The sequence below is a fragment of the Cucurbita moschata genome, unplaced genomic scaffold, assembly GCF_002738365.1.
Source record: "Cucurbita moschata cultivar Rifu unplaced genomic scaffold, Cmos_1.0 Cmo_Scf00032, whole genome shotgun sequence".
Taxonomy (NCBI): domain Eukaryota; kingdom Viridiplantae; phylum Streptophyta; class Magnoliopsida; order Cucurbitales; family Cucurbitaceae; genus Cucurbita; species Cucurbita moschata.
Genome location: NW_019268548.1, coordinates 1,421,231 through 1,433,952, shown reverse-complemented (window position 1 = coordinate 1,433,952; position 12,722 = coordinate 1,421,231). Strand labels below are relative to the sequence as shown.

At 38.4% G+C, this 12,722-nt stretch overlaps 3 protein-coding genes across 6 annotated transcripts in view; 2 read left to right on the top strand and 1 right to left on the bottom strand.

The window, feature by feature from the left end:
• LOC111430091 overlaps positions 1–5,361 on the top strand; it is a 9,588-nt gene extending 4,227 nt beyond the window's left edge. Inside the window, exons 1-4 of one of the 3 annotated variants that reach the window (XM_023066242.1) lie at positions 1,085–1,388; positions 1,679–2,828; positions 3,180–3,583; positions 4,468–5,361. In XM_023066242.1, coding sequence (XP_022922010.1) covers positions 1,997–2,828; positions 3,180–3,583; positions 4,468–5,283 — 2,052 coding nt within the window. In that variant the 5' untranslated portion in view covers positions 1,085–1,388; positions 1,679–1,996 and the 3' untranslated portion in view covers positions 5,284–5,361. Of the gene's footprint in view, positions 1–1,084; positions 1,451–1,678; positions 2,829–3,179; positions 3,584–4,467 lie in introns of those variants that run through there. The other 2 variants (XM_023066241.1, XM_023066243.1) reach the window with 2 other exon arrangements.
• Positions 5,362–5,607: 246 nt separating this feature from the next.
• Positions 5,608–8,687, bottom strand: LOC111430026 (glycine-rich RNA-binding protein 3, mitochondrial-like). Its single transcript, XM_023066134.1, has 5 exons — positions 8,584–8,687; positions 7,731–7,886; positions 7,564–7,632; positions 7,159–7,265; positions 5,608–6,437 (listed from the first exon to the last, which is right to left on the bottom strand). The coding sequence occupies exons 2-5, from the start codon at positions 7,873–7,875 to the stop codon at positions 5,808–5,810; spliced, it is 951 nt and encodes a 316-aa protein (XP_022921902.1). The 5' UTR covers positions 7,876–7,886; positions 8,584–8,687; the 3' UTR covers positions 5,608–5,807.
• A 965-nt stretch (positions 8,688–9,652) lies between these two features.
• Positions 9,653–12,641, top strand: LOC111430064. Of its 2 annotated transcripts, none has more exons than XM_023066198.1 (3): positions 9,653–9,869; positions 10,897–12,048; positions 12,256–12,641. In XM_023066198.1, the coding sequence occupies exons 2-3, from the start codon at positions 10,976–10,978 to the stop codon at positions 12,446–12,448; spliced, it is 1,266 nt and encodes a 421-aa protein (XP_022921966.1). In that variant the 5' UTR covers positions 9,653–9,869; positions 10,897–10,975; the 3' UTR covers positions 12,449–12,641. The 2 variants fall into 2 exon arrangements, with proteins under 2 accessions (XP_022921966.1, XP_022921965.1); XM_023066197.1 differs by having other exon boundaries at positions 12,248–12,641.
• Positions 12,642–12,722: the final 81 nt, after the last annotated feature.

The window sequence follows — 12,722 nt, the reverse complement described above, 5'->3', positions numbered from 1 at the left end:
TTGTTAAAAAAAAAAAAAAAAAAAACACTATGTAAATTGTTTTATTATTCAATTAATTTAAACCGTATTAGTTGAGATCGGCTTAATTCCGTTAAATTATATGATAGACAAAAATCGATTTAAAAGTACACTAACAAAATTGATACGTAAAATCGAATTGTCTCTATTTAATTAAAAATATAAAAATCTATTAAAAAGTAACATTTGAATGATTAGAAATGATCGAACTTTAAACTTAATCATTTTCAAATCCTCTTTCTAAATCAATAAAGTTTATAAAAGGTAGGTTTGCTTCTTAATCAGTCATCTGTTTGCCTAATTAGCACCTTTTTTTCCTTTTTTAACCCTTCATTTTTACTCCCTTTCCAAAAAAACCAATGCCCTTTTTGTAATTGTCGGTCCATTTCCCGCCAATTATTATATTTTTATCACTTCTAATATACACTTTCTTTATATATAATTATTATATTAATTCATCATAAAATATTTCAAGAAATTATGAATTTTTTTTCAATATATTTTGAGATCATCTTTTATGATTGTATTTAGAAAATTCTATTTGTGGCATTGTCTTAATATATAAATAGTTTATAATAATAACATCTCATCTTTAAATTATTATTTATTTATTTATTTATTTATTTATTGGATTGGGAAGGAACATTCACTTTATTTGCTAATGTTTGGATTGGAAACGGTGAAATTCAGAAAAATCCACCAAGTATTATGAAGTGGCCTTCTAAATATGGTATAAAAATTATTTTTTTGTAATAATTAATTTTATTTTAAAAATCGATATTATTTTAAGAATATAGAAGATGTTAAAATTATTTACATAATTAATTTTTATAAATTAGCCTAAAAAATTAATAATGTTATTTTCTTAAACAAATATTTTGAAAGAAAAAATTAGGTTTTTTTTTTTAATCATTATAACTAATCTAAGTCAATAATAAACAATTACGTTATTTAAATAAAAAGAAAAATAGATAATTGTTTAATAGATTTTTTTTATAAATCCGGAAAAGGAAATTTATAATTTGTACATGTACTTGTATACTGGCCCTTGGTTACCTTAGTAGATAACGGAGCAGCGGGTCTTAATCTTCCGAGCCATTCCAACAACCGTGGCGGCGACGATAACGACACCTTCAAAAGCTCACATTGTTTCGCTGGTCTGGGACCTCCTGATTTTTCGATCTCGTTCGGAATCACAATTTTCTAGACCCATTTTTTCACCCTGTTCTTCAAGCTTCTTCTACCCCATTTTTTCACCCTGTTCTTCAAGCTTCTTCTACCATTTTGTCAGCTTCGTGTTCATTCTGTTGATTATGGGAATTTGCAATTCCGTTGATGGGTTCTGCGGCAGAGGGGCTGTTCTCCAATGGGTATTTCTTTCTTGATTTGCACGAACCGTCTGTTGGGGGTTGAGAGTTTTTCCTCTTTGTTGGTGGGTTGTGGGTTTTTCTGTTTTTTTTTTTTCTTATTTTTGAGCTGCTTTCGATTGTGTATTGTTAAAATTGGACGTCTACTAACAAATGGCTTCTCGGTGCTGTTGATTGTTTCTTTGATGCACGTTAATTGTCTAGAGGTTGTGAAGTAATTGCGGCCTCTGGCTTTATATTTGTTCTGTTCAGTCCTTCCGTCTGCTCATTGTCAGATCGTTTGTTTCTTCTAGGTTTAGGAGTAATTTACACTGTTAGTTCTTGCTGCCAAGAAACTGAAGTCTGTTTCATCTCGTGTTCGAGGCTGCTGGCTTGTTACTTTCACGGTTAAGATGTCGCCCAGGTACCCCTTCTGAGTATCAAGTTGATTTTATGTGGAAATGGGACTTGCTAGTGTGGTTTACTGAATGTAATCTTGGGAAGAATTGGGCTTGCTGTATTGATGGACATTGGCGTCTCTTGTGTCTGATTATGGGAGTTAGAACAAAAGGGAAGATTAGCATTTTGGAATTTGGTTTGCATCGTTTGTCTGTCGAAGGGAGCGTGCTGAAATGAACTTTTGGGTAGCTGCAACTGCCGCTGGTGCTGGATATTTAGCTAAGTATTGGCAGAAACTGTTGGGAGATGAGAGTAGTTCGTATCAGATGTCTGCTAATGAGGAAGTAGGATCTATGGATCATCGCTTCCACCGAGCAGAACAAAAAACAAAAACACATGGAGATATTCTTGCTGCTGATCGAGAGGTTTCAAATGGGAGAGATTCTGTTCGGAGTCGATTCAATGTGGCTTCTACTAGTGGTTTAGATTTCGAAAAGACAGAAAATTTGGGGAATTACAGGGACTATGATGGTCTTCCCGTGTCCAATTTTCCACTAGAATTATCATTGAGCTATTTGAATGATCATATGACTGATCAGCTACCTTGTTCATCTTCTAGTGAACTGAGCTGTTTTTGGCCTACTATATCGAAAATAGGTCCTCTTAGACATAAACATTCAAATCGGAGATTTATTCGACCGCTTAGTTCACTAGAAAGTTGTGTGCTGTCTGATCTCTACGAGGAACATATTGAAATGGAAGAGTATATCCTACATTCGTTTCAGTCAGCGTCTAAATCAACTATCAGGCGGTTCGTTGTAAAAGATGGAACCCGGATCGGCAAGGATGTTAGAGATTCTTTTTGTGTTCAGGTTGATCTGGATGCAAGTAACTTCTATAAAGAGCCTTTTACTGAAAAGAACAAAGATGTGTATGGGATACCTTTGCTTCCAAAAAGACAGTCTTTGAAGACCGCTGAGATGCTAAACATCAACGGAGGAGGAAGACAATGTGGAGCAAGCAGTGCCAGTCAAATGCACAACGAGAAGCTCGCCCGTGCAAAAGGTGAACTTGAATGAGATAACTCCATGGTTTCACTAAATTATTTGCTTAATAGAATATTATTTCGTTTCTATCAAGAATCGACTCGGTAACTTAGAAATAAACGTCTTATAACTGTTAGAATTATAAGAGTCTTAGGCGAGTTGCTCCGAACGTAAACCTCTTTAGGTCTCAAAATTTTATAGCAGGTTGCTTGAAGGATTGTTCTGAGCCATTGTAATGTTATGATGATCCAAGTATGGGCTATTGGTATTTGTAAAGCTTTTGATTATTTCTTGGTGTTCATCATCAGCATTCTTAATTGGTTACCATTTCACAAATTGTGCCTAAATTTAGTTTTATTTTGGTCACCAGATCAAGTGATTCTATTCTATCTCAGGATTTCGATCGGCTTAATATCATCTTTCATGGCGAAAAAGCGTGAAATAGACGAGCTCAAAGAGTTATTAAAGGATACTGAGAACTTGGTCCAAGATCTACAAGAGGAGCTTGAGATGAGGGATACTCTTCTGACAGTCAAGGAGCTTTCAAATGAGAACTGTGAATCACTTGGCATATCCGAGAATTCTTTGTTCAGTATGAAAGAACAGAAGCTTGTTCCTTCAGCTAAATCTGATAAGGAATTATTCATACAGAGTGCTGAAGAGGGATCAGAATCTCTGAGTAAAATTGAAGCTGAGCTTGAAGCAGAACTTCAGAGGTTGGGACTAAATATCGATACGTCGAGTACGGATAAAGGATTTTATGATCTTCATGAGGTAATCGTGTCTATTGATTGCATCATTAAGCATGTGAATGAATACGAACCCTGGCGTTTTTTGTTGAACATTTCTGCTTTGTGTGTTTACACATGATTTCATTGTTTCTCTGCAGTCTTCTTTTTCTTTTTCCAAACTAAGTATATAATTGAAAGTTGTTCTTGTGGATACTCCTTGTGAGTTGTGTAACGGCTCAAGCCCACCACTTGCAAATATTGTCCTCTTTGGCTTTTCCTTTCGGGCTCTCAAGGTTTTTAAAACGCGCTGCTATGAAGAGGTTTCCACACCCTTATAAAGAATGCTTCGTTCTGGAATCTCACAATCTACCCCCTTCGGGGCCCAGTGTCCTCGCTGGCACTTGTTCCCTTCTCCAATCGATGTGAGACACCCCAATCCACCCTCCTTCGGGGCCAGTGTCCTTGCTGGCACATCGCCTCATGTCCACCCCCCTTCAAGGCTCAGTCTCTTCGCCGGCACCTTGCTCGGTGTTTGGCTCTGATACCATTTGTAACGATCGAAGCCCACCACTAGCAGATATTGTCCTTTTTGGGCTTCACCTCAAGGTTTTTAAAATGCGTTTGCTAGGAAGAGGTTTTCACACACCCTTATAAAAAATGTTTGGTTCTCCTCCCCAACCGACGGGGGATCTCACAAGTTGTGTATTTTGCTCGTTTGAATATAGGTTTGTTCTCTGAGTTCAAATGTTTGGCTGTGTTGTAGTCAGCGTACATGTGTCTTCTTATTCTTGCCAGGGTCTTGAAGAGGAGGTATTAGATTGATAGTGTTGAAGTCCTTGAGCGTTTATCTTTCTTCTTTTCCTTCTGAGATAGAATAGTACTACTACTCATTGTTTTGTGTTAATATAGAGCAATTTCATTTTGCAGCTTGATCAAGAAATCACAGAAGATTTCTCTGAAGGTGTGTTGTGGGCTGACATGATGAATGATCTAAATCCTAAGTTTCAGCAAAATCAAGAAGCAAGTGAGATTACTTCCTCGGGCAACTACACGGTTCCCCCTTGGGAGCTTAGTGTGCGACTACACGAAGTCATCCAATCAAGGCTTGAAGCGCGTGTGAGAGAGCTCGAAATAGCCCTTGAGGACAGTGAGAGTAGACTTCAATGCATCGAAGCCGAGCAGATCGATTCAAGGAAAGAATTCACCCAAAGTGAAATGCTACATTCATCCAGTGAAGAAAGTCTAACTTCTCAACCTCTTGATATGAACTTATCAGGAGAAGCTCTGGATGCCTACAATGAGGCATATCATGAGTTGATCGATATGGACAACTCCGAAGACGAGCTTGTGCATTCACCTTCACCAGTTGATGAAGGCAAGCATCCGCAAAGCCACACCGCCACTAATGGTCGTCCATTTTCATACCCAAATGGGAGGACAAATGGGTCGATGAGTCTCGGTCGGGTACTTGTTAAGGAGAAAACGAAAGTTTGTCACAAGAAGATTGGCACAATGAAAGATCATTTCTCACTGGGTCAGCAGACAAATGGTGTAGATGATGAAAGCAGTGATTATGATGATGAGATGCTGATAAAGCAGATTGTGGAGAAAACCAGAATGGGTTCTCCTGTGGTTCTAAATGCACAAAGATGGTTATTTTCAATGGATAAAGACGACGAGGGATTCATTGATAGAAAAAATGGAATACCACATACAAGAACTCACCTCCCCTACCTATACTGATCAATCATTAGTGTAAAAGACTCGATAATACCACCAACTATTACTTTTCTTCAACGAGCTTCTTTTTTATTCATGTGATTTCTAATTTTACCTGCATTCCGGTACAAACTGCCAGCTCGGTCAGACTAAATAGAGATATTTTCTCCGAAGAACCTGGCTACAAAAAAAAACTCTTAACTTAAATTTTCACCGACAATAATAATGACGCAGTTCAGAAGGAGAACAAAGCATTCTTAGTAAGATGGTACTGCCCCATCCAAAGAACATCCCTTATCAAAAATGCTCTATCTTCAAAAGAGATAGAATAGAGAAGGTAAAGGAGGATGGTACCTAATCGTACTCGGACAAAACTTATTTATCATTGAGAAACTAAATTGAAAGTGCATAGAGAAATTCAGAGATCATTGAGGCAAGTCCAACATACAAACAAAGTAGATGTGTTCAACACAGGAGAATGTAGCGAAAATCTACATGGCAATAACCAAAAATACGATGAAGCTACTGTGGATAATGCATATGATTTATTAGGCTCTTTTAGCGAAGTCGTCTGCGTTGTCATCTTCATCCCTATCATTGCCTTCCAGTTGCTCCCCTAGGCCTTGATCTCCGGATGCATTCAGGGTGTTAGCTTCGTTGCTGCCAAATTGATCCCCGCCAGTGTATCCTCCAAACCCAGAGCTTGCATCAGACCCACTGTTGGCAAAATAGTCGCCACCACCGTTGCTGACATTGGTATCAAAACCAGCGCTAGTTCCACTGCCGAATGTGTTTCCACTAGCAAAATTGCTAGCAGCGTTGGAGCCAGCATCATTCCCACCTGTACCATAATTTCCTCCGCTTCCTTGGCTACCACTGCCAAAACTGCTTGAATAGTTGTCTCCAGCACTAAATCCTGACCCAAAACCTCCTCCACTCTCACCGCCATAGCCTCCACCACCAGAGCCACCACCGCCATAGCTGCCACCACCATAGCTACCGCCGCCGCCACCATAGCTGCCACCACCATAGCCACCGCCACCGCCACCGTAGCCACCACCACCGCCACCATAGCCGCCACCACCATAGCCACCACCGCCACCGCCATAGCCGCCACCACCCATACCACGACTTCTATCATTAGCATAATTCACTCTCACACGACGACCATGAAGGTCCTGTTTGAAAGGGAAAAAGTGAACAATAATAAACTAAGCCATTAATCAATCAACAATAATAAACTAAGCCATTAATTAGCCAGTTAATTTCAAATTTGATTCATTCTCATAGATTTGGAGATGGAACAAGCCTCCAAATTACAATCAACATAATCACTCATCTTTCTTTGAAACGTTATTTTTTCCTCTTTTTTTATTTTTTTGCCTAAAATTTTTTAATTAACTTTGTACCATAAGATGCCAGCTTCCTTGATAATATAAAAGAGGAACAGCTGTGCCAAAACATGAACGAGTAGTGACTGCCAGCATTATAACAGAAATTGGGACAAGTTTCCAATATACAACTCGCCTTAATCACACAACATTCAGAAATATACATATACATATATATGTACTTGAGAATAAATAACCAATCAACGTGACAGCTCCTAGAACACTTCACATTAGTACACAATTTAATTGTTGAGAATATTATAGAGAATGGCCTCTGCTATTAGCTTTAATATCTCCGCAATTTCAAGCTCTCATAATGCATTCATAAGATACAATGTTCATGCAACTGACACAGTGACACGATCGTCAAACAGGAAATAAAGCAGACAAATGACATGAAGCATTTTATATGCGGAGATGCATTAACTCAATGGAATACTTTGGCATATGAATATAACATGATGTTTTATCCTTTTTAATCACAATAAGCTGACAGCAGAATCATTACCTGTCCATCCAGTGCCTGGATGGCACTAGAGGCCTCCTCGCTAGAGGTGTAAGTCACAAATCCAAATCCTCTGGATCTTCCAGTTTCGCGGTCTACAATGACCCTAGCTGTCACGGGGGCAAAGAAAAGAAGGGTAAACAAGGAAACCAACATTTTTACTAAACTTCAGATTTGACACTATCCACTAGCTCCACCCCTCCCCAAGGCCACCTGCTCGGCCATAATTTCAGAAAATATTTGAAAGGGACAGAATTCCTCAGGCAGATCCGACCATGCGGGTTCCAAAAGTGCGTTTATTAAATATATCATTTTTGTTGCGTAAAGGTATGATAGTAATTGGGAACATACTTCTAAGATAGTTTTCAACACTTAACTTGTAAATGAGTCAGTTGAATGGCGATATACCTTCAATAACTTCCCCGTATTTAGTAAAGGCTTCCCTCAGACTTTGATCATCAGTGCTGTATGAAATACCTGTCATCATAAACATGCATATGAATACGAGATAAAGAAAAAGAAATTGGCGTCAACATGTTCTTAAAAGAGAAAAAAAAAAAAAAATCACATAGAACCTCCGATAAAAACTTTTGAACTCTGCATTGAAGACATCCATCGTACAGCTTGAAAGATAGACAAGCTGGGCGCCTGAAAATTTAATCCAGTCCTCTTATTTGCACCCTGCCTCAGTATATTTCCAACCTTACTTAGGAAAGCCATTTTGAAGCACCCTGAAAGAGATTAGTGGCGAAGATTCAACATCAGAGGCAGCAATGAAAGCTTTTCCGTTAGCCTAAAATTATGTTCCACTTTGATTTTCGACAAATTAGAGTACACAGAGCACTGTCGCAACACACTTCACAAACTCATCACCAGAACATACTACAAAACAACTGAACAGGAGAGGGTAAAAAATAGAACAGGAGAGGGTAAAAAATAGAACACTCGCAAGGAGTGAAATGCGGCACTTGTGTACGTAATAACGTTCATAAGTATCCCTTTAAGCGCCAACGAGCATAAGCTCGATTTTGGTGGTTGATAAGAACATTTCAAACTCAACAATATGATCCTTACCACCAACACTCGTTCGTATACCATAACATGTTGAGATATAAAATCAAAGCCAGTAACCAAAACAAGACGCGAACGAAAAAGAGGCCGTGATGAAAAGCTCGAATACGTAACACGAGAAAGAGACAAGACTCATCGCTTATTTGCGGCTATCATTTCTTCCAGTTCCTAAATCTAATACACCGGAAAAATAACTCGGAGGATAGTAAGAGATCATCAATCAAAAGTCCAACACACTTGATACGAACATTTTCAACGATTTCGGAAGTAATTCAAACATCAAAGCACATATAGAAGGCAAAAGAACATGTAATGGAAAATCGCAGACAGAGAAGATCGGGTAATTAGAGAACGAACCTTGTTCTTCTTCTCTCTCGTTGCGATGCTAAAACCCTAGGATGACTTGCGAACAGCTGGGGTTTTTAACGAATATGAGAAGTGAAAAAAAGAATTTATGGAGCGAAGCAGGAGAAATCCGGACCGTCAGATGGATCGATGACGGTGCACAAAACGACACGAAAAAATATCTTCGGAGGCGAATTTCAAAACTTTCGACAAATTATAAATTTCACCCTAATTTTCTTACTTTACTAATTTGTACCCTAAATTTGTATAATTTATAATTTTACCATGAAATTTACCCTAAAGGAAATGTAGATAATAAATGGAATTATGCTTAATAAAATATACCCTATCGAAATAATATCGTAAAATTAACACGTTCATAAGCATAGCTTTAACTCGAGTAAAAAACACCAACCACGACAATAAATAACAAAATATTTTAACTACTAAGTTATATATGTATCGACGATATCTAAATTTTGGACACGATTCAATTAAACTTTCTACTATTAATAATGTTAACTATTAGTCACGAGATAGTGTTCATATTAAATTAATAGTAGTATAAAAAAAACATAATTACCTATATGAAAGTAAATAAACACGTGTAATAAACTTTTTTTCCTTCAAGCTCGCACGTCGAGGTGTTAGAAAATTAGAAAAATGCAGATTTCGATCAACTTAATTATAGTTATTTAGAACAAGTTAAATAAATCGACTACTCATTAGGTTCTAGAGTTGACCTAAACTCGAGTCAACTCAAAATTTAAGGTCGGATATGTTATTTTGATTATATTGTATAAAATTTCAATTTATGTTGAATTTTTTGAGTGGAGAAAGGGGGAAAAAACAGTTGGGAAATGGGCGGGAAAGGGAGGAAAAGTTGGTTATTAGGAAGAGAAACAAAGAGAAAGAAACGGCTGAAACAATGCGACGCCTCATGACTTCCTTCCCGCTCTCCATTTTCCAGCTTCACTCTCTTTCTCTCTCTTCCCCCCTAAATTCTCTCTCTTCCTCCATCCCTTCTCTGTTTCATCGTTCTCTCTCTGTTTCATCGTTCTCTCTCTGTTTCTCTCTCTCTCTCTCTCTACCCTCGATCGATTCCATTGGATTATTTTCTGCATTTGGTTCTCTTTTCTTTTCTTTTCTTTTCTTTTCCCCGATCATTAATCTCCCTCTGCGTCGTTGCCGGGGACTGCTGTTTCTGGCCGTCGGAGGCCTCTTCTCTCCCACCTCTCCGGCTGGCAGTCTCTATGAACTTTACATTTTCCACTACTTGGGATTGGGATATCTTTGACGTACGTATCGTTTATCCTCTGATTCTTGCTTTTATATTGTTTTCTCCTGTTTAGGTTTTGAGTTTTATTGCGCGATTTAGAAGAGTGTTTAAGAAATTGAGATCTCTCGATTTAGGGCTAGGGTAGCTACTGGTTGGGGAAATTCTTCAATTGTGGCTGCCATCCATTAGACTGTTGAATGATGCGTGCTGAAACTATACTGTTTACTGTTTAGCTAATCTCTTACATCAAGAGATCTCCATGTACTAGATTCGTTGAATAATATCTCCCTGGCTGGGGATTAAATTCCGATTGTAGATGAATCGCTGGAGGATTGTTGAGAGGAAGTAGCCAAATCATGGGATTATAAGTAAGGAATACATCTCCATTAGTATGAGACCTTTTGGGGAAGCCCAAAGTAAAGTCACTAGAACTTATGTTCAAAGTAGACAATATCAACTATTGTGGAGAGTCGTGATTCCTAACATGGTATTAGAGTCATGCTCTTAACTTTAGTCATATCAATAGAATTTTCAAGTGTCGAATAAAGAAGTTGCTAGTCTCGAAGGTGTAGTCAAAAAGTGACTCCAGTATCGAGCAAAAGTGTACTTTGTTCGAAGGCTCCAGAGAAAGAAGTCGAGCCATGATGAAAGAGAGACTGTTTAAGGGTTACATAGGCTCGAGGGAAAGATTGTTGAGAGGGAGTCCCACCTTGACTAATTTAAGGAATGATCAAGGGATTATAAGTAAAGAATACATCTCCATTGGTCATTAGTACGAGACATTTTGGAGAAGTCCAAAATAAAACTGTGGAGCTTATGCTCAAAGTGGACAAATATCATACCATTGTGAAGAATCGGGATTCCTAAGAGCCCCAACTTCCAATTTTCTTTTGTTAAACACAATGTGATCCATCGTTCATCGATAAAATGGATCTGGTGAAAGTTATCCATTTCGTGTTTCTGTTAAATATGCTATTAGGGCGTGATAGATCATAGAACCAGTTATAATCGAGTCGCGTAAAGGTTCATTTTCTTGTATTTTACAGGCGGTAATCTTCAGGCTACATCTGACTCGAAGAAAACTGAAAAGTGGTGTCTGAGGACATAATTCAGATATCTTTATCCATGGAATCTGGGCGAAGGATCGAGGCCGATGAATCTAAAACACAGTCTATCAGCAATTCGGGCGAAGTGGGTCTGTCTATTCCAAGAAGTCAATTACTCACTTCCTTATCCTCGGCATCTTATTCCTCCACTGACAGCTCCTTTGAATTGATTGTAACTGGGAACGGCGATTTCATTTGTCGTACAAGTGATTCTTTGGATAACAATGACTTTCAGGTTATTAGTGGTGATGAATCTTCCCTGCATGATCATTTGATTGAACACCCAAGGCCTGGAAAGTACATAGATGGCAATGCTATGGAGCCAGATTTGAATAAACCTGGTGAAGCCGGCGATCTTGGAAGTAGAAAAAATCTGCAAACTTATTCTTCCACTTCCTCGTCCTTCGAATCTGAATCTAAACATAAAATTAAGCTTAAACAGGGAAGAGATGCTACAGATAACTTATTGTCAAACAATCCCAGCTCCCCAAGCATGGAGAAGTTCAACAGATTTGTTGTAGATTTCAGTGATGAAGATGTTACCATCAGCTCTATGCCTAGCAACCGACGAACACCAGTAACTCCAAAGCATAGGATAGACTTGGGCTCAGGCAGCGAGGCAGCTATTAAATACCCTCCAATTCAAGTCATGGATAGAACTGATGATCCTACTTCCATTTCATATAGAATTCCATCTCGGGTCTTTTCTAGATCTAAATCTACAGCGCCTATGGAATGGAGTGTTGCTTCAAATGAATCATTGTTCAGCATTCAGATGGGAAACATGAGTTTTACCAGAGAACAATTGGGTTGGCTGGGAAAATCAGGGGAGCTATATAGGCCTGGTGAATCAGCCCTTGACGTATCCCAGCATTTGGCTATGAGGCCTTCAGACTATGGATTGATAGGCACCCATCCCGACGGTGATATGGCAGTAACTGAAGCACGAGCTGCGGAAACAATGAGGGAGGTTATAAGAGAAAGCTCAGAAAACCAACGCAAGACGGGTTCCACTCTAACAGAGTCGTCTTCTCAGTCAGCCAGCATTTCTCCTCAGTCAGAAAGCAGCACAAAATCTTTCCAGTTTCCAATGTAAGCTACTGCATTCTCAAATCCTTATCAACTAAAATGGTTTTGGTGTTCTATGTTCTTCTAAACATTGAGATTTTTCTTCAAAACTAATTGGTTGAGTTGAGACTGTAAATGAATGAGAGAAGCTACAGTATTAAAACACTTGATAGCAGCTGAAGTTCAATAAACATTTGAATGTTTTTTATGTCGAAATTTTAAGATTGACAGGAGATGCAGGAAAAAGCATGTCATTCAAGGGAGGAAATCTCGAGAATGCAAAGCAAGAGGGGACGCCAGAATCACCACGGCCATCTTCATGCCCACAGACCCCAAAAGAATCGAGCTCAGAGGAATCTCCAAAAGCGGCTGCAAATGTTGGTTCAAAGAGATGGCCTTGCTTTTCTTGCTGCCTGTTCTGTAGTTGAGAAGTGTACAGGTTCATCAAATATGACACTGCCCCCCTCTTCTTATGTAACTAGGACAATGCCAACAGGATAGTTTGCACAGTTTAGCTCTGTTAACAACACGAATTTTGTTTTGGTAGGCACATTTTTTCTGGGTTCTTGGTAACTGGCTGAACGATCTTTGGACTCTAATCTTACACTGTATCATTTTGTGTGATATTGACAATTTTAGTGCAGAAACTGATGAGATTAAAAGGAAAAAAAAAAAAAAAAAAAAAAAAAAAAAAAAAA

Coding starts and splice junctions, on each gene's coding strand:
- LOC111430026 (XM_023066134.1), bottom strand. CDS start 7,875: ATGGCTTTCCTAAGTAAGGTTGGAAATATACTGAGGCAGGGTGCAAAT. Junction 7,633..7,730: donor TTCAAAAGTTTTTATCGGAG/GTTCTATGTGAT, acceptor TTATGATGACAG/GTATTTCATACAGCACTGAT. Junction 7,266..7,563: donor ATACGGGGAAGTTATTGAAG/GTATATCGCCAT, acceptor CCCCCGTGACAG/CTAGGGTCATTGTAGACCGC.
- LOC111430064 (XM_023066197.1), top strand. CDS start 10,976: ATGGAATCTGGGCGAAGGATCGAGGCCGATGAATCTAAAACACAGTCT. Junction 12,049..12,247: donor AAATCTTTCCAGTTTCCAAT/GTAAGCTACTGC, acceptor CGAAATTTTAAG/ATTGACAGGAGATGCAGGAA.